The sequence below is a fragment of the Macaca mulatta genome, chromosome 3, assembly GCF_049350105.2.
Source record: "Macaca mulatta isolate MMU2019108-1 chromosome 3, T2T-MMU8v2.0, whole genome shotgun sequence".
Taxonomy (NCBI): Eukaryota; Metazoa; Chordata; class Mammalia; order Primates; family Cercopithecidae; genus Macaca; species Macaca mulatta.
The window spans coordinates 45,284,767-45,306,233 of record NC_133408.1 but is presented as its reverse complement, the minus strand read 5'-3'; the positions used below and the strand labels follow the sequence as shown (position 1 = coordinate 45,306,233).

Here is a 21,467-nt window from a genome sequence, read left to right as displayed (position 1 = left end):
ATTAATGATGTGTTCATTAAAAACTAACAAAAGTAAAAGAACTGTAATCATCACAAACACTATAGGGTCAGTCGTAAATAATGTTTGCAGCCATAAAAATATAAATAATGAATTATGATTTAATCGAAAAGTTTCAGTGTGTTGAGAAGAAGGGTGAATGCACATGTGTGTGTGAATATATAAATCCTTGTTGTGCATAGTAGAAACTCAGTATCTGATTAAACCAACAAACAGTGCTACAAGCACATTAGCCCACGATGTGGCTAAAAGAGCTGCAGGGTGTTGCCACTGGGAGCCAGCAGCAGGGATAGGGAGGAATGGGACAGGACAGGGATTCACTATTTTTACGATAAACCCTGAAAAACTATTTAATTTTTAAAAACTATTTACATGCATCATTTGACAAATATAATTTACAAAATAGATCAAGGGGGAAGGAAAAAAAAGAACCAAGGAGATAAGAAACAACATTTAAGGGAGGGGACAAAGAAACACAGCTGATAGCAAACAGGAAAGAGGATGTTTTGGAGGCCACAGGCAGGCACATTACCATGGAAGGCAGAGGAGAAAAGCATGTTTAAATGTGTTATGGAGGCCAGGCATAGTGGCTCAGCCTGTAATCCCAGCACTTTGGAAGGCGAAGTGGGAGGATTACTTGAGGTCAGGAGTTCAAGACCAGCCTGAGCAACATAGCCAGACCCCATCGCTACAAAAAAATAAAAAATAAATTAGCCAGGCATGGTGGCATACACCTGTAGTCCTAACTACTTGGGAGGCTGAGGCAGGAGAACTGCCTGAGCCCAGGAGGTTGAGGCTGCAGGGAGCCATGACTACACCACAACACTCCAGCCTAGGGGACAGAGTGAGATCCAGTTATACACACACACACACACACACACACACACACACACACACACACACGTAAAGATATTCACTGAAATGTTGTTTATTATATAAGCTGAGAGCAAGGGTTGAGGAGCAGGAGGCAAAGAGGACGTAAGTGAGGGATGCTGCAGCTGCCAGAAAAGGGTGGGAAAAGAGGCATGGGTCACAAAGCTTGTTTTAAAGAGCTGAGAGAAGAGGAGGAGAAAAATGACATTTGTTGAATGTTTCACACGCTTTTTAAAATACCTGCCCGTGACTCTTGAAAGGATATACAAAATATCCGCCAATGAGCATTATTCTTGGGATCTACAGCAGTCGGCGGATTCCTAAAACTGTCCAGGGTTGGAGGAGGGTGAGAACTGGGAAAATGCCTATGGGGTACTATGCTGATTGCCTGGGTGACAAAATTATCTGTACACCAAACCCCCACAACATGCAATTTACCCACGTGACAAACCTGCACATGTACCCCCCGAAACTAAAACAAAAGTTGGAAAGAAAAAAAAAGGAGTCTAGACCTCCACAAAAGCACATAAATCAATGGTGGTGTTTAAAGTATCTTCCATGTTTACAAATGAATGCTTACAAGTTTACATTTTCTAAAAATCAGAAACATTTTTATCACTTTTAATTAAATGGTATAATGTCATCTCATAGGTGGAAACTAAATGGTGGTTCTTACAATTTTTTTTTTTTTTCCTGAGACAGGGTCTCGACAGAGTCTGTCTGGCTCTGCCGCCCAGGCTGGAGTGCAGTGGTGCGATCACAGCTCACTGCAGCCTCGACCTCCCCGTCTCAAGCAATCCTCCCACCTCAGCCTCTTGAGTAGCTGTAACCACAGGTGCACACCACTATGCCCAGCTAATGTTTTAAAAATGTTGTGTAGCATTGGGGTCTTGCCATGTTGCCCAGGCTGGTCTCAAACTCCTGGCCTCAAGCAATCCAGTCATCTCAGCCTCACAAAGTGCTGGGATTACAGTCGTGAGCCACCATGCCCGGCATAAATTTAAAAACGGTATGAAGGTGAATTTTTTCAGCCTAATTATGGAAGCTAGCACTTTGGTTTCCTAATTTTCTTTTCTTTTCTTTTTTTTTGAGATGGAGTCTGGCTCTGTTGCCAGGCTGGAATGCAGTGGCACAATCTCGGCTCACTGTAACCTCTACCTCCCGGGTTCAAGCGATTCCCCTGCCTCAGCCTCCCAAGTAGCTAGGACTAAAGGTATGCACCACCATGCCCGGCATTTTTTTTTTTTTTTTTTTTGTATTTTAGTAGAAACAGGGTTTCACCATGTTGGCCAGGATGGTCTCAATCTCCTAACCTCGTGATCCACCCACCTTGGCCTCCCAAGTGCTGGGATTACAGGCGTGAGCCACCATGCCCCGTTTGGTTTCCTAATTTTCAATATGGAATTTTCTTTAGTACTGCAAGAGTCAACCTTATGATATGTAGTTTAACATTTCACCCCAGTACTTTCAGAGAATAAACAGAAATCAATATCCAGAGAAGCGGCTGAGTTAGTCTCCGTGTGTGCACCTGTGCATCGCACTGCAGAGGTTCTTTAAAGCACAATGTGGTTGACTGGGGTGAACAGGTGGCCTGGACCTTAGGACCCTCACTCTTGACTCGGATCTGCCCCTAACTGGCGGTGAGGGACTGACTTTGCTGATCAACTTCTCTGGGCCTCAGTTCCTTCATCTGTAAAACCGGCATTTCAACTCTAAAATTCTACAGACAAGGATTTATGGTCCCAACATTTTCTAAGTCTACCGAGTGCCTATACAGTTAATATTAGTGATCAGATCTTTATTAAAGTTGATTTTCTTTTCAACACAGAAAACTAAGTTAGGTGACAGATTCCTGGACTGTACTGCTGTGGCAGGCCTCTGGGACTGTGTTCCCAGGGGGCTATTTTGGTAAGTTGGTTATTTTTCAGTGCCTTACCAGCAATCAGTGTCCGGGTGTTGCATTTTAATCACAGTCTGAGGTAAGAGTCAAGTGGGGCTCTGCTCGGTAACCGACAGGCTGGATCCAGGGAAGCAACCGCTGTTGCCTAGATAGGGAACCCTTCTACAGGGGCAAACTGCCAGGTAGGAATGGGGACGGGATATTCTTTCCTCTTGAAAGGGGCACAAGTTTAATTTATTGAGGGTTCTGAGAAGAATCCGCGATGATAAAAATACTCAAAACTTAAATTTAGTGGCTAATCTGAGAGGCCACCAACAGATCACAACACTTTAGTTTTGCAGTAAAAAGCTGAAACTACAAAATTTTATAAGTACTAGTTGGTTAAAACAGATATTTTAACGTGCAAAATGATTGCAAACTTTTCCTCCTCTATCTTCTAAGTCCAAGATGTCTTAGAGATTTACTTCCTATAATTAAAGATTGCAATTATACCATGTCAAACTCAAGTCCCTTCTTCAGTCTAGCAAAAACGGGGAAAACGAAGTTTGGGGATGCACTGTGAATATGAGCCTGAAGGGGGAAAAAAGACATGAGCCTTTTAAAATTATAGTAGTTTCACTTTTAAATAGGAGCAGCTCCTCTCTCAAAAATCACTATCATAGATGTTTGCAACTAAATTCTTTTCTCCCACCCAAGGCATACATGTTGCCAAAAAATAGTCTGTACTAGTACAAGAGCCTATGGTGTTCTTCATCAAACCCGACTGATGATTATACAATCACTATAATGTAGCAGCTTCAGAGACAGTTTACTTTTTTAGCTCATCATAAGAAAATTTTGTACAGATCAATCATCCACAGCAAATATATCAAAATATAACAACAAACAACTTTTAAAAAAAGTACCTATCAAAAAATATGAAATAGGCTACAAATCCTAGGCAATACCTAAATAAGTTAGCTTAGAAAAATAAACTTTTTAAAAGCAAGATGCTAACAACATATTATCCTAGCAAAACAAAACCCTCCGCAAGTTACTGTATAGATCACGAATCAGGGGTTCTCATGTTACAGCGCACACATTTATCACCCAGGGAATTAAGAATGTCACGGTTTTATACCTGCTCTCGAAATTTCCCTGCAAGTCACCTGCCACCCTGACTCTAGCTGCAGTGAGCTGAGGCCTGGTGGTCCAAGACTGGCACCAAGATTCTCAGCTCACAGTGCCAGCATCTGACTGTCGGACGACCTGCTGTTTTTCCTGATATTTATACAGGATATTCATAAAATGTAAAGAGGCCATTATTCATACAGACATCTAGAGAAGGAGGTGAAGTTTAAAAAAAAAAAAAAAGGCCGGGCGCGGTGGCTCAAGCCTGTAATCCCAGCACTTTGGGAGGCCGAGACGGGCGGATCACGAGGTCAGGAGATCGAGACCATCCTGGCGAACACGGTGAAACCCCGTCTCTACTAAAAAATACAAAAAACTAGCCGGGCGAGGCGGCGGGCGCCTGTAGTCCCAGCTACTCGGGAGGCTGAGGCAGGAGAATGGCGTAAACCCGGGGGGCGGAGCTTGCAGTGAGCTGAGATCCGGCCACTGCACTCTAGCCCGGGCGACAGAGCCAGACTCCGTCTCAAAAAAAAAAAAAAAAAAAAAAAAAAAAAACCTTATTTCGAGCTCTAACTGTGTTCTGCCCTGGAGTGCCTGAATTCCTTTGTGGTGATAGCATATGTACCCACAGGAAGATTCTTCAGAACGATATTTACATGCGGTGCTCAGGATGAGTGAGCTCTTCAGATTTCAGGTATTCGCATTCATTTTAAAATCTCAAGTTTTTAATTAAATGTAATGTTTTCCTTCTTTCCTTGATTCTCACTAGTTACACAAGTCAACAGAATTCCAGTAAATAACTGATATTATTTTCTATGCAGTACAAGATAAAATATGTGTGTTGTAGCAGTGAGGGGACGAGGGGAGAAATAATCAGAAAACTATTATAAATGCAGAGTTCCGGCCCAGCCTTCAGCATTTTGATTCAGTTAGTTTGGGACGCAGAAATCTCTATTTCTATTTCTTTTGAGACAGAGTCTCGCTGTATCACCCAGGCTGGAGTGCAGTGGTGCGATCTCAGCTCACTGCAAGCTCCTCCTCCAGGGTTCACGTCATCCTCCTGCCTCAGCCTCTGAGTAGCTGGGACTACAGGCGCCCGCCACCACGCCCAGCTAATTTTTTGTACTTTTACTAGAGACGGCACTTCACCGTGTTAGCCAGGATGGTCACGATCTCCCGACCTCGTGATCCACCTGCCTCAGCCTCCCAAAGTGCTGGGATTACAGGTGTGAGCCACTGCACCCGGCCTCTATTCCTTTTTCTTTTTTTTTTTTTTTTGAGATGGACTCTCGCTCTGTCACCCAGGCTGGAGTGCAGTGGTGTGATCTTGGCTCACTGCAACCTCCGCCTCCCAGGTTCAAGTGATTGTCTTGCCTCAGCCTTCCAAGTAGCTGGGACTACAGGTGTCCGCCACCACACCAGGCTAATGTTTTGTATTTTTAGTAGAGATGGGGTTTCACCATATTAGCCAGGATGGTCTCGATCTCCTGACCTCGTGATCCACCCGCCTCAGCCTCCCAAAGTGTTGGGATTACAGGCATGAGCCACCATGCCCGGCTGAAATCTGCATTTCTACAGATACCTAGGTGATCTTCATGCACGCCATCCTGTTTTATAAAAACACCCTTGCTTCTTCCTGAAGCATATTCAGTGGCACTGATCCGTCGCTGAGATTTACATCAAAACAACAAGCACCAGGGCAGAGGGAAGGGTAAAGGTGAAACAAGATGAACCATGAATGAAAATACTATGGATGCTGGGTGACGGGAACATGAGGGTCCACTATACTACTTCACTCTACTTTTCTGTATGTTTGAAATTTTCCATAATAAAAAGAATTTAAAAAAAGCAAAGCAAAGCTCAGTAAACAGATAAAAGTAAGTTGATAGCCCCATGCTCTTCAAGAGACTTGCCCAGTAGAAATTTCATCTGAACTTTTACCAATTCAAGGAGTTGCCTACAATCCCTTTCAGCAATTCCAACACTGAAAGACCCCCCCAAAATAATCCTCTCTAACTAAATTCTTAAGCCAAAGAAGTTTCGTTCATGTTCTTAGAGATTAAGCTGCTCTTGGAGGAAGTAAACCAAATCTATTTTTCATATATCTATTACTCTAAAAAGAAAAATAAGATTCTGCCAATATCATTATAATGCAGTGAGTACCACAAACACGGTATTTAGAATGTTTATGGTAGTATTTAATAGTTTAAGTGACAGAGAGAAAACATGGACAGAGCTCTTTCAGCTCATCTGTCTCTAAGAGGCCCCAAAGCTGTAGCTGCTCTCTCCTCCCCTCCCCACAACCCCAAAGATTAGGTACAAGAAGCAGAGGATCAAAAATCTATTAAAAATGTCCAGAAGCCCAGAAGCAATGAACAAACCCCACACCCAGATCTTTTTGTTTTTTCTTTTTTTGAGACAGAGTGCAGTGGTCCGATCTCAGCTCACTGCAACTTTCCATCTCCTGGATTCAAGTGATTCTCCTGTCTCAACCTCCCGAGTAGCTGCGATTACAGGCACACACCACCACACCCGGCTAATTTTTGTATTGTTAGTAGAGATGAGGTTTCACCATGTTGGCCAGGCTGGTCTCGATCTCCTGACCTCAAGTGATCTGCCTACCTCGGCCTCCCAAAGTGCTGGGATTACAGGCATGAGCCACCGCACCCGGTCCAGATCTTGGTTTCTCATATCACTCTCCAATCAGAAGAATCAGAGCTCCCTGAAGAAAAGGCTGATTCTAGGACTGGGGCAGAGAATATATAAGATGAAACTGTAGCTTCTTGAAATGCCAGAAAATAAGGAAATGCTTAAAAAAAAAAAAAATGGGGATATGCCAGCGGGGTACTCAGGAGCTAACGGAAAGAGCTCCCGATGGCCAAAGCTAGTACAACGTTTAAGAACAAATAAACAACACCGTGGAATCAACCCAAAGTATAAAATAAATATCCATGCATCCACACTGACATAAGTAAATGCTTGAATAAAGAAATAAACAGAGGGTCGCTTGGGCCCAGGAGTTCAAGGCTGCGGTAAGCCATGACTGTGCTACTGCACTCCAGTTTGGACTACAGAGCAAGACCTGTCAAGGAAAGGGAAGGGCAAGAGGAAGAAAAAAAAAGAAGAGAACAGTCAAGTCTCCTAAACAGAAGAATTCCAAAGAATGTCTACAGACACTTCCTTGCAAAGAGGTGGAGCACAGCTTGCCACCCATTAAGAGTTGACCCTGCCCTCATACACCACGGGGAGGGGAGGACACAGCAACTTTACAGAGTGAAAGCCTGACCAACACTACTCAGTCAAGTGACCAAGTAACAAGTCACGTTGTGTGCACATGCCCTCGATGTGATATGATGAGAACGGCACTTCAACTCCGTGATCTTCCTCCCAAAAACCCACACCCCCAGTCTAATCGTGAGAAAAACATCAGACAAATCCCAGTTGAGGGACATTCTACAAAATATCTGACCAGTACTCCTCAAAGACGTCAAGGTCATTCCAAACAAGCAACGGATTGGGGGAGCCCAAGGGGCATAACTACTAAATGTAATGTGGTTTCCTGGAAGAGAAAAAAAAGACACTGGAGAAATATTAAAGAAACTGAATAAAGTGTGGACTCATTTAATAACCTATTAATACTGGTTCCTTAGTTGTGACAAATTTACTACATTAATGTAAGATGTTAACAACAGGGGAGCTGGGAGAAAGATACACAGGAACACTCTGTAATATCTTTGCAATGTTTCTGCAAATCTAAAATTGTTCTAAAAGAAAAAGATTTTAATTAAAAAAAACAAAAGGCTTCATTCCAGATGAAGGTCTGTGGCTGCATGGAAAGTCAAGTCTGCAAGAGAATGAGAGGCTCCAGCTCATACCCTCTCCTTCACACACACACGCACACACACATGCACGCATAAAACACACACACATGCACAAACACACACACATGCACACACACACGTGTGCACACACACACACAGGGGTACTGGTTTGGTGAACTTAGTTCTCTAGTATCATCTTCATCATCCTCAGTTACAAATGCTGATGGAACATCTACAACCTGTGAAATACCATCCAAACACCAATCCCAAAAATGTGTGTGCCATCCCAAGGTCCTTGCAAACTAGGTAAAGAGGACTTAAACAATGATGTAGGCCGGGCATGGCGGCTCACACCTATAATCCCAACACTGTGGGAGGCGGAGGCCAAAGGACTGCTTGAGGCCCGTAGTTTAAGACCAGCCTGGGCAACATGGCAACTTCACTTCTGTAGATCATCTCTACAAAAAGTAAAAATTGGCCAAGCATGGTTGCATGCGCCTATAGTCCCAGCTACTCAGGAGCTGAGGTGGGAGGAGTGCTTGAGCCTAGGAGTTCAGGGATGCAGTAAGCCATGACTGTACCTGTGCACTCCAGCCCAGGCAACAGAGCAAGACTTTGTCTCTTAAACAAACAAACAAAAAACCAATGATATGAAGATATGAAATGGTATTTGGTATTTGTTAAGTGCAAGTGGTAGACTGGCATGATGAAACCAAACCTTTCTTTTTTTTTTGAGACAGAGTCTTGCTCTGTCACCAGGCTGGAGCGCAGTGGCGTGATCTCAGCTCACTGCAACCTCCACCTCCCGGGTTCAACCTCAGCCTCCCCTCCCAAGTAGCTGGGACTACAGGTGCACACCACCATGCCCAGCTAATTTTTTAGTAGAGACAGGGTTTCACCATGTTGGCCAGGATGGTCTCAATCTCTTGACCTCGTGATTTGCCTGCCTCGGCCACCCAAAGTGCTGAGATTACAGGCATGAGACACCACACCCGGCCTGAAACCAAATCTTTTTTTTTTTTTTTTTTTTTGAGAGTCTCACTCTGTCGCCCAGGCTGGAGTGCAATGGCATGATCTCAGCTCACTGCAACCTCTGCCTCCTGGGTTCAAGCGATTCTCCGGCCTCAGCTTCCTGAGTAGCTGGGGCTGTAGGTGTGTGCCACCACACCCAGCTAATTTTTGTATTTTTTTTTTTTTTTTTTTTTTTTTGAGACGGAGTCTCACTCTGTTGCCCAGGCTGGAGTGCAGTGGCCGGATCTCAGCTCACTGCAAGCTCCGCCTCCCGGGTTCACGCCATTCTCCTGCCTCAGCCTCCCGAGTAGCTGGGACTACAGGCGCCCGCCACCTCGCCCGGCTAGTTTTTTGTATTTTTTAGTAGAGACGGGGTTTCACCGTGTTAGCCAGGATAGTCTCGATCTCCTGACCTCGTGATCCACCCGTCTCGGCCTCCCAAAGTGCTGGGATTACAGGCTTGAGCCACCGCGCCCGGCCTAATTTTTGTATTTTTAATACAGACGGGGTTTCTCCATGTTGACCAGGCTGGTCTTGAACTCCTGACCTCACGTGATCCACCCACCTTGACCTCCCAACGCGCTGGGATTACAGGCATGAGCCACTGCGCCCAGCCAGTAAATTTTATATTCTTTCCATCCCATGTCATTTACAAATCAAAAATGTGTTAGTGTACCACACATTCTATACCTTAAAAAGGCATGTAAGTTGACCTTTTAAAAGGATGAAATGAAAATAAACGTTAGTTCCAATGTTTCTGTCCGGCACCCCACAAAACACCCTGCTCCACAGATACACACTCTCAACTTCACCAAGGGAAGGAACTCTAACAGCTAGGCCAGGATCAATAACTCAGTAGGGAAGGTGGGTCCTCAAAGAGGTTTCAAAAAATTAAAAAGACGACAGCACTTACAGAAGCAGGAGAAGAGCCAATGGCAAATAGTGAGAATATATGGAGAGCCAGAAGATGGGAATTTGCACGTAATATTTTGCAAGCTATAGGCAGATCAAGTTAGCTCTGAAGAAAATGCTGTGGAGGGTGGAGGCAGGAACAACAGATGTGCTGCAGCAGACACCCAGATGCAACGGTCTCCCTTCACCAAACTGGGGCCAGATGCAGGGAGCCAGGGGCTACTTTAGCCACAGCACATGGTCCTGCATACCTAATTTGACCTGATGGTAACTCAAGCCTTTTAAAATACTAAAACTGCCCAGGTGCAGTGGCTCATGCCTGTAATCCCAGCACTTAGGGAGGCTGAGGCAGGAGGATCACTTGCGTCCAGGAGTTTGAGACCAGCCTGGACAATATAGTGAGATCCCATCTCTACAGAAAAAAAATATTTTACATCAGTCAGGCATGGTGGTGTGCACCTGTAGTCCCAGCTATCCGGGAGGCTGAGGTGGGAGGATCATTTTAGCTCAAGAGGCTGAGACTGCAGTGAGCTATGACTGCACCACTGCATTCCAGCCTGAGTGACAGAGCAAGACCTTGTCCGTGCAAAAAAAAAAAAAAACAAAAAACAAAAAACTTTAAAAAAGCATATAAATGCAAAACCTACCAAATTGTCAAAAATTGAACAGGAGGTTTACCACCACCACCCCCTCCCACCAAAGGCCCAAGTGGGCAGAGGAGTAAAGAGTCACTCTTTTGTGGTTGGGGAAGGAAAAAACAGCAGAGAAAATGAAAGCTACTGATCAATATTGTGGCTGTGGGCACCTGAGACATCTGGCATAAATAGTGCTCACTTTTCCCACCTGAATCACAATACAATAAATGACATTTGGAATCACTGCACTGAGCTAACTACTGCAAAAAAAAATTAATAATGAGGTTATTTTTCTGATATGCCTGCTCATTGTGACAAATAATTGTAATGCCAAGGGAGGGCTCTGAATTAGCCACTTGCTGCAATTTTAAAATACATCAATCCAATATTTTGCTCTGCAGACATGCTAATTTTATCAAAGTTCCCCAGTTTTTTTTTGTTTTGTTTTGTTTTGTTTTGTTTTTGAGACGGAGTCTCACTCTGTTACCCAGACTGGAGCGCAGTGGCGTGATCTCAGCTCACTGCGGGCTCCGCCTTCCGGGTTCACGCCATTTTCCTGCCTCAGCCTCCCAAGTAGCTGGGATTAGAGGCACCCGCCACCATGCCCGGCTAATTTTTTGTGTTTTTAGTAGAGACGGGGTTTCGCTGTGTTAGCCAGGATGGTCTCGATCTCCTGACCTCGTGATCCCACTGCCTCGGCCTCCCAAAGTGCTGGGATTACAGGCGTCAGCCACCGCGGCCGGCCAGTTCCCCAGTTTTCTACTACAGTATCTTCGTAAGAAGATTCAAAGAAAAGCTAATAATGGAATCTAAAAACCCTAGAGGGAGCAGTCTTTCTAGATCAGAGATGGTTATCCACCATCTCCTCCTAGAATATTCCTTCCCTCATTTTAGTAAATACAAAGTTTTAAAACAGTAATAAAGCACAACTAGTCGACTATAAAAGCACACGATTTTAAATGAGACAGGGCCAGGTGCGGTGGCTCACACCCATAATCCTACCACTTTTGGAGACTGAGGCAGGAGGATCACTTGAGGCCAGGAATTTGAGACCAGCCTAGGCAATACAGTGAGACCCCAACTGTATTAGTCCATTCTCACCATGCTATAAAGAACTGCTCAAGACTGGGTAATTTACAAAGGAAAGAGGTTTAATTGACTCACAGTTCCACATGGCTGGGGAGGCCTCAGGAAACTTATAAACATGGCGGAAGGGGAAGCAAACATGTCCTCCTTCACACAGAAGCAGGAGAAAGAAGTGCCAAGCAAAGCGGGGGAAGTCCCTTATAAAACCATCAGATCTCGTGAGAACTCACTCAATAACACAAGAATGGCTTGGGAGTAACCACCCACATGACTCAACTATCTCCCACCAGGTCCCTCACACGACACATGGGGATAACTGGAACTACAATTCAAGATAAGAATTGGGTAAGGAAACAGCCAAACCATATCACCATCTCTACAAAAAAACTAAAGTGGGCATGGTGGCACACACCTGTAGTCACGCATCTACAGGTAAGTGTGTGTAGTAGGCACACACCTACTCAGGAGGCTGAGGTGGGAGGACTGCTTGAGCCTGGAAGTTTGAGGCTACAGTTTGAGCTATGATCGCGCCACTGCACTCCAGCCTGGGTGACAGAGCAAGACTCTGTTTTTCCCTGAAGTCTCTTTCTCCTGTTCTGCAGGAGGGAGTTGAGGCTGTGCTACCTCTGTTCTCATCTCACCAGCAAAAACTCCACAATTGTTTTGTCTCTTCTCTTTTCTACATTCTCATCAAAGACCTCTTCTCACTTCCCTCACCCTTGTAGTGGGCCTAGATTTGGGAGTTCACAAAGAATCAGGATCACGATCATAATGACAATCCCAGCTGGCCTTGTGTGTCCTAACCAAGGACTAAGCACTGTATCTACCTCACACCAGCAATGTCCCACAGAACCTTTCTCCATAACGGGAAGTTCTCTTCTGTGCTGTCCAATGCCATAGCCACCAGCCACCTGTAGTTATCAAGCCCTTAACATATGGCCAGTGCCACTGAAGAACGGAAGCTCTCGTTCTAAAACATTTACATCTGAGCAGCCACAGGGAGCTAGTGGCTACTGTACTACATGGCACAGGTTTGGACCCTCACAAGACTGCAACTATTCTCCCCATTTTACAGATAAACAAACCAAGTCTTGCCTGGTACAGTGACTTATGCCTATAACCCCAGCACTTTGGGAGGCTGAAATGGGAGGATCTCTTGAGGCCAGAAGTTGGAGGTTGCAGTGAGCTATGATGGCACCACTGCACTCTAGCCTGGGCAGCAGAGCAAGGTCTTGTCTCTTAAAAAAAAAGAAAAATGAGAGGGAGAAAGAAAAATGTCAGTCACATTCATCTCTCCAGCTTCTAAGAGGAAGCATCAGCTCTGGGCTTGCTCTACTACAGCCTGGGTTAATCAGGGATGCCTCATGACAATACACAATTATGTTTAAGATAAAGAAAAACTTTCAAGCGCTCATGAGTCTTTTAAATAAATTAAAACCAGCAACTGTTCACATGCAAGAGCTTTAGTCATCTTCCAGTTTAAAAACAGGTTTATTACATAAAAGCAGACTAACCCAGATCATCCTAAAAATTTCCAGCATAGTTCTCCAACACTACGAATTTCAAGTAGTAACAATACCAGCTTAGACTTAAATAAACCAGATTTTTCTCTAAAGTATCTCCATCCACCATAAAAAAGTTATTTTGAGCAACAAAGATTTTTTAAATCCAGTAAATTCTAGACATGCCATGTTAAGCAGCCACCACTTTGAGCTCCTGCTTTGAAGCCTTACCACCTACCATTAGTCAATTTGATGATAACCAAATTTACAAAGAAATCTGAAACAAAGAAGCAATTCAGTGTGAGAGGGCACACCACTGTGATCCCTCACATCCCTTTGGGTAAATATTATCACCACCACCCTTTTTAATGACGGAGTTCTAAGCCCAGAGGTTGAGTAACTAACCCAGGGTCCTTAAGCTATTCCAGTGGCAGCCAAGGCTTCACACCCAGATCTCACTACAAAGCCCAAGTTCTTCCTACAACACTGTGTTCCAACTAGGATTGGTTGATGAATTTTACCCTCAAACGAAAAAGTTGGATTATTTCTGTATGTCCATTTACAAGAACTTTTTTGAGGACTCATTTGTTTACTGTTTCAGAACACTGGACGTCCCTTATTTACACGACAGTGTCTTTTTAAAATTATATCTACAGAGGTTATCTAAGTGACACAATACACAGGGGCCAGAGAGGGCCCAAGGACTCTACATTTTTAAGAGTATTTGCAGGAACACTCAGCACACTGATTATCATCAAAACTGTAACGATTTGGTAACTTCAGTGCTAATCAGCTACAAAACTGTTGGACAGACTTCCTATTACTGTTTAAATGAGCATATTTAGTTAACCCCAAAATATCACCAAGTAAAAGTAATTACAGCAATCCCAACCAAAGTCAAATTTCAAGACTTACAGCTATAAATCTTAAAATAATTTGCATAGAAAGCCTGTTGAAAATAATTTTCTCAGAGGCTGCTAAACACAGTAATTCATACTTTAGAAAGTATTTCCTTTACTTTAAAAATCTTTTTCAAGATACAAGTCTGTTTGTTTAATCTAAAACGAGAGGCTTGGTTTCACAAGCTGCCATTTAATCAGTAGCTGAGTCCCACTGGCTTCACGGGTTTCCGTGAGGTCCTTTATTTGGAGCTGCTAAAAGCTTCCTCTGTACTCTGTGACCTAATATGCTGCAGAACAATAGAACTGGGTTTCCCTGTCTCCCCACTATCCTAATATTAATAAGAAAGTGTGAGCTTAGAGAAATTCGTTCACATATACAAGATCTTTCTTTACTTGTAGTCCCCGTTTATGATGTGAATCTTGAGAATCTTGGAAAAGGCACGTCCATGTTTTCTAAGAGAAGAATGATCTGATAACTATGATCTGGGGAAAAGAACTGAACTGTAATCTTAGTTTGGCAATTTCACTGGGTGTGAAAACAGTGAACTTTCTCCTTTTACATAAAAGCTTCCTAGAGAGGACCAGCAAGTCTTAGTCTACGTAACCAACAAGGGCTCTTGCAGAAACACAGATTCCTAGGAAAAGAGGCTCCCAGACAGGGCGGGGGTGGGGGCATAAGGGCATCCCAGCCCAAAGAAAAGGCCCAAAATAAAGTTCACCCAAGAAATGCCTTCTTGCCTGATGGGCAAGTACAATCCATATATTTACATAGCTTTATTATGACTGAATGAGAAAATACCTTTTTCAACTTCTGAGCCTAGCAATGAATCCAGATGATGAAGACACCATAGATAAATGATCTTCAGTTTAAAAGCTGAATTTCAGTTAACTGCGTAATTTCTCTAAGGCACCATTAAGCTAGATAGACTGATCAGGCCTCAAGTAGAAAGAACAAGAAGCAGGTGAAAGACCTATAAAATAGGTCTATACTTATTTGAAAGTGTCTAGCTCTATCTTCATAAGGAGTACAGGTTCCTGGATCAGCAGAAGCTTTAGTTCTGTTTTCGGCGTGTAACTGCTCTTTTATCTACCATACATGGTCAAGTGGGATTCCTCTTTTTTAACCAGCAAGCTCACTAGTCAGGATTAGCTCCAAGGTTTTTTTAAAATCTTGATCAAGAACACACCTCAGTTAAAGAGGATCAATAAACTCTTTTGGATGGAGAGACAAGGCCCTGAATCTACGACTGATTGTGCATTTTTCTTTCTTTATTTCTTTTTTTTTTTTTGAGACGGAGTCTCACTCTGTTGCCCAGGCTAGAGGGCAGTGGTGCGATCTCGGCTCACTGTAAGCTCGGCTCCCTGGGTGCAAGCAATTTTACTGCCTCAGCCTCCCAAATAGTTGGGATTACAGGCTCCTGCCACCACGCCTGGCTAATTTTTGTATTTTTAGTAGAGAGGGAGTTTCACCATGTTGGTCAGGCTGGTCCCGAACTCCTGACTTCAAGCAATCCACCCACCTCGGCCTCCCAAAGTGCTAGGATTACAGGCGTGATCCACTGCGCCCAGTCTGACTGTGCATCTTTTCCACAGACTTTAACCCTAGGTACCCACTATTCATATGCAACACATCAAAACATATACACCTATCCTACAAAGATCAGAATACGAAAGGAAAATTCGTAGCAAAAGTTGCTACATATTACCAAATATTTCCTTACGCTTTATCTATGTCAAGATTTGATACCTTTATTTACAGATTAACTTTTCTGATTGCTTTGTTCTACAATACCCCAACAATACTCGGTTTTTTATAATTCATGACACCATAGAATTGTAAAAGAATGGAATAAAAACCATGTAAGAAGTGTACAGGCGGCCAGGCTCATGCCTGTAATCCCAGCACTTTGGGAGGCCAAGGCAGGTGAATCACGAGGTCAGGAGTTCAAGACCAGCCTGGCCAAGATGGTGAAACCCCGTATCTACTAAAAATACAAAACTTAGCCAGGCGTAGTGGCAGGGGCCTGTAGTCCCAGCTACACGGGAGGCTGAGGCAGAGAATTGCTTGAACCCAGGAGGTTGAGATTGCAGTCAGCCAAGATCGTGCGGATGCACTCCAGCCTGGGCGACAGAGCAAGACTCCATCTCAAAAAAAAACAAAAACAAAAACAAAAGTGTACCGGAAGACATAGGTTCCTACAAAGAATCGATATTTCAAAATATAAAAAATCCAATTAAGCGTAAAGTCATCTGGAAACTTCTCTTGAATCCCCATCACATACTCTTTACCTACAACCCTATACTAGTGCTAATTTTCAGTATCTTTAAATATCAACATTATCATCCTTCCACATAATCTTTCATTATTTCCCAGGTACCTTCTGTGACTCTTTTTTTTTTTTTTTTTTTTTTTTGAGACGGAGTCTCGCTGTGTCTCCCAGGCTGGAGTGCAGTGGCGTGATCTCGGCTCACTGCAAGCTCCGCCTCCCGGGTTCACGCCATTCTCCCGCCTCAGCCTCCCAAGTAGCTGAGACTACAGGCGCCCGCCACCACGCCCGGCTAGTTTTTTGTATTTTTAGTAGAGACGGGGTTTCACCATGTTAGCCAGGATAGTCTCGATCTCCTGACCTCGTGATCCACCCGCCTCGGCCTCCCAAAGTGCTGGGATTACAGGCTTGAGCCACCGCGCCCGGCCCCTTCTGTGACTCTTACCGGTGTTGCCTATACACATCTGATAACATTCACTCTTCTTATCTATCAGACCAGAAAACGGAATTCACCTCACAAGTATTTGATCTAAGGCAGTGACAGAAATTTAGTGCTACATTATACGGTACAATGAGGACATTTAACGTTCAACTAAAGGGCACTCAATGACAGCTACCCTGATGTAGCTCTGGAAGCAATTACATGTAGCTTTCATCGCAGATTTGTTTGAAAAATATGTCTTTACTGGAGACAGTACATCCACATTCTACCCAATTAACATTATTCCAAAATAACTCTTGACCTCAAAAGTATTCCGAAACAGTTATAAGACTTGAAATGAAATGGGAAAAAAAATCATACAACTAGAGGTATCTAAGACCTGGGTTTGGGGCTCTGCCTACAATGAAGCTGTGTCACCTTGGGTAGGTCATCTGACCCAACACCCCCAGTATTTCCTACTACATAACGAAGAAATTAGTCTAAATTTTCTTTAAGGTCTCTTCTAACTCTAATATTCTACGAATGTATGAAAGTTCAATCTTTCCCCATTTCAAAGATAATGGCGGCAGGCAATAACGCCAAGTTAGCCTACATTTTTTTTTTCCTTTTTAGAAAAATGACACAACTTTGGATGTCTTCTTGGGTTGAAGTTTTATTTAGGAAAATAAACCCCAAATAAAAACGATGTTGAGAAAATGCGGGGGGGGGGGCGGGGGGAAGAAAATCATACACTGACGTTAGCTAAAATAGAAACTTCCATCACCCTTAAGCCAGTTTGTCAATAGTTATTCAACGCCTGCTACTCTAATCACTGGCTTCCTAAAATAGAAATATTTATGGTTGTTTCCTTCTCATCCCCGGAGATACATTCCGAATAAAAAGCACAGAGTCTAAAATCAATTTACAACTTCAGAATAAGTTGCAAGGAGCGAAACAAACTCCGCACAGCTCGCCAAGTTATTTGCATTTAAGTGCGATTAGGGCTAAGAAACGGTTCTTATTATGAGATGCGAGAAAAACGCACAAGAGGCAGGTGACATCTGGAAAGGGAAGCTGAACTGCCAGGAAGCGATATAAGCTGAGAACCTTAAGGCAACAGGTCCAGGGCCGGTACCGCAGCCTATCCCGGGAGGGGTCGGTGGCTGCCACCTCGCCCGCCGCCCTCCCCAGCCCCAACGACGTTGTCTCGCCCCCGCCCCCCCATCCCACGCCCCTGCGGCAGAAATCTCCCTAATCACTCACCTCCCTGGGATTCCCGCCCCGGGCAGGCCCTCCGATCCCTCGGCGCCGAGGCCGGCCCGGCCCTGCCGTCCCCTCCCCCTCACGCCGAGGACCCCGCAGCCCTGTTCCCGCAGCCCCGTCCCCACGGCGGGCCCGCTCACCTGCACCTGTTTGCGGAAGTGGCGCGGCCCCGGCACTGCCAGCGAACAGGAGGACCAGCAGCAGCAACAGCCGCCGCCGCAACGCCGGCGGCCCCGGCATCTCGCCCACGGCGCGGCTCCGGGGCCGGCTCTCTAGTCGCCTTCCGTCCGTCCGTCCGTCCGTTCGCCCGTCAGTCGGTCCTGCCTCCCTCCGCTGCCTCAGCGGCACCCGCGCCGGCTGCTCCTGAGCACGCGTTGCTTCTGCCAAACCTCGGTCCGGCTCCCGGTCCGCACCTGCCGCTCCAGTCGCAGAAACACCATCCTTCCCGCCTGCGCCGCCGCCGCCGCCTCTCAACAGCAGCAACGGCAGCAGCCCTGCGGAGCAGCGGGCCCGGGCAGCCGCGCTCCCGCCGCCATGATGGGCTGCGTCATGTGACGTAGCGCGGGGGCGGGACGTCGAGATGGACAGGGCGGCCAGCCACTCGTCAGTCCACACCGGCCCAGGAGGCCCCGCCCATCATCCTGAAGGAGTGAGCGGTGGCGGCCGGTGCGCCCCCTGCAGACGGAAGAGTGCGTGGGCAGCAGGTAACACCAACAATTATTTTAAATTGAAAAATACAGGAAAATGTAAAGAAAACCATGACAATCATCCTGATATTTTTTTCTAAGTGTTTTATAACATGCAAAAATAGGCCTGTCTTCTGCCTTTTTTTTTTTTTACTTGTCAGAGCTGTTTTAGGCTCTTCTCCTTAAGTTGACCTACACATCCTCTCAGCCATCCAACAGCTTTGGGCTTTTCACTTGAATTGATCAAGAAGAGAATGCCTCTCCCAGCGTCACCCACTGACTCACCTCCTGAGCTCAAGCTGTTGCCTCTTGTCCACCTGGCACACACTCTTCCTTTCATCTGTCGAGACTCAACTGACATATGACTTCATCCATGACTCTCTAGGAGAAATGACTGTCATCTCCTTAATGGCCCGCCCTGGCCCTGTATGGACTGCTATCCCAGCTGCTGTGTCCTATTGACCCGTGGTTGTAAGCTCCCTGATTCAGCTGGGGGGAAATCCCTGGTGCAGGACCTGGGTTGGAGCAGGTGTTCTCTAAAGCAATGGTGCATAGTCCTGGTCCCAGGTACCAGGGCAGAGCAGCTCCCAGGGGTGGCCTTCTCCCCACCAACAGTTGAGGTGAGAACACAGTCCTGCAGAGAGGATAGAGAAAGCACTCTCCAAACACAAGTAATATAGTGGTCAGAGACATGGGGGTTGAGAAAATGCCAAGCTTTTCTGGAGAGGCGCTGTGGTTCAGTGTGTGCATGAGAGGAGCTGATTTCAATCTTATCAGATGGGACTTTGCCACCTGGCAACAGGGTAACCTCCCCAATTCTCCGAACTCCCCAAATGTCCATCCTAAATGACAGCTGTCGGTGATGTTAACACAGCACTGGACACACAGATGATGCCCAGGGAATATTTGTTGGATGATTGAAGCAAGCCAATAAATATCTAATAAGACAAACAGCTGGAACGAGAAACATTGAATTTAAAAGTCCATGGCTTGGCCGGGCATGGTGGCTCACGCCTGTAATCTCAGCACTTTGGGAGGCCGAGGTGGGTGAATCACTTAAGGCCAGGAGTTCGAGACCAGCCTGACCAACATGGTTAAACCCCGTCTCTACTAAAAATACAAAAAATATTAGCCAGGCATGGTGGCGTGCACCTGTAATCCCAGCTGCTTGGGAGGCTGAGGCAGGAGAATTGCTCGAACCCAGGAGGTGGAGGTTGCAGTGACCTGAGATCGCACTACTGCACTCCAGCCTGGGCAACACAGCAAGACTCTGTCTTCAAAAAAATAGTTCACGGCTTTCTGCTGATTCTTTGTGGAATCAATAAGGAAGGCAAAGGTCTAGGAAAGAGACACAACCACCCTGTTGTACTCCTACTTCTTTTTCTTTTTCTTTTTTTTTTTTTTTGAGACAGAGTCTCGCTCTGTCACCAGGTTAGAATGCAGTGGTGTGATCTCAGCTCACTGCAACCTCCGCCTCCTGGGTTCAAGCGATTCTCCTGCCTCAGCCTCCAGAGCAACTGCGACTACAGGCGCCCACCACCATGCCCAGCTAATTTTTGTATTTTTAGTAGAGACGGAATTTCACCATGTTGGCCAGGATGGTCTTGATCTCTTGACCTCGTGATCCGCCCACTTCGGCCTCTCAGAGTGCTGGGATTACAGGCATGAGCCACCGCGCCCGGCCTATACTTCTACTTCTATCAGGAAGCTTCTCCCTTTGAGTTCAAAGAAGCCAGGGACACCCACACGTGTGTACTGTGAGGAGACTTGTGGCTGCCTGCCGCAGTGCTGGCCTAAGGAAGGCCTTGCCTGATAATCCTGGGAGTGGTTATTTACAACTAAAGTGCACTCCAACAGCACGTCGGACCACAATCCCAAAGTAGATTTTGCTATTATTTGAGCAAGCCCAAAAGTTAAAAAAAAAAAAACACACACACACACAAAACTTCTTTGCCTCTTTCACAGAACAGGGGTTATAGTACACATCCCACAGAGGATGTCTAAAGGCAGCCTTTGCCCCACCACCCACCTCACCATCTATGCCTTTATCCAATACTTGAAGACTTCCAGTTAAAGATGTTATTAAACAAACAAAAACCTGTTGGCTTGTTTAGTTTCACCTGGAAGTCAGAAAACAGCCTTTAGTGCCTGCTGCCACGCCCGGCTAATTTTTTTTTTTTTTTTTTTTTTTTTTTGTATTTTTAGTAGTGACGCAGTTTCATCATGTTAGCCAGGATGATCTCGATCTCCTGACCTTGTGATCCGCCCGCCTCGGCCTCCCAAAGTGCTGGGATTACAGGTGCGAGCCACCGCGCCCGACCACTTTTTTTTTCTTTTTTGAGACAGTCTCGCTCTGTCACCCAGGCTGGAGTGCAGTGGTGTAATCTTGGCTTACTGCAACCTCTGCCTCACAGGCTCAAGTGGTTTTCCCACCTCCGCCTCCTGAGTAGCTGGGGTTATAGGCGCCCGCCAACACACCTGGCTAATTTTTGTATTTTTAGGAGAGACGGGGTTTCACCATGTTGACCAGGCTGGTCTCGAACTTCTGACCTCAAGTGATCTGCCCACTTCGGCTTCTCAAAGTGTTGAGATTACAGGCATGAGCCACCACGCCCAGCCCTTTACAGCCATTCTTGCAAGGGCCCAGCCTCTTTCAAGTTTTCCTTCATGCCAAGCCATCACTTGGAAGACCCTCCTGCCAGTGTCTGTCCTGCCAACAAGCTCTGGTTGAGGCCTGGATGCTGAAGGATGTGGAGTCAGCTTAGTATTGGATGAGCACTTCTGGAGCTCTGGCACCTAGCAGATACTCTAAAGGTTCACAGAGCTCAGCTGGATCAAATGGGGCACCCAGGAGGCCCTGTTGGTGGGGTCCTGGAGCTGCTGGTGCCCACTCATGAAAGCCAATTGTTCAATGTTCAGGAATTTTGCACACTGGTTGTTCAACACAGCCATTGTTAAAATTTAAGTTATAGGCAGTGGCTTACGCCTGTAATCCCAGCACTTTGGGAGGCCTAGATGGGTGGATCCCTTGAGGTCAGGAGTTCAAGGCCAGCCAGGCCA

General features: G+C 45.5%; 1 protein-coding gene across 2 annotated transcripts in view; it reads right to left on the bottom strand.

The window, feature by feature from the left end:
* Positions 1 to 18,277, bottom strand: part of LMTK2 (lemur tyrosine kinase 2) — a 108,308-nt gene extending 90,031 nt beyond the window's left edge. Inside the window, exon 1 of one of the 2 annotated variants that reach the window (XM_015134347.3) lies at positions 17,862 to 18,277. In XM_015134347.3, the coding sequence (XP_014989833.3) occupies positions 17,862 to 17,961 (100 nt within the window). In that variant the 5' untranslated portion in view covers positions 17,962 to 18,277. The remainder of the gene's footprint in view (positions 1 to 17,861) is intronic. The other variant, XM_077996160.1, reaches the window with a different exon arrangement.
* Positions 18,278 to 21,467: the final 3,190 nt, after the last annotated feature.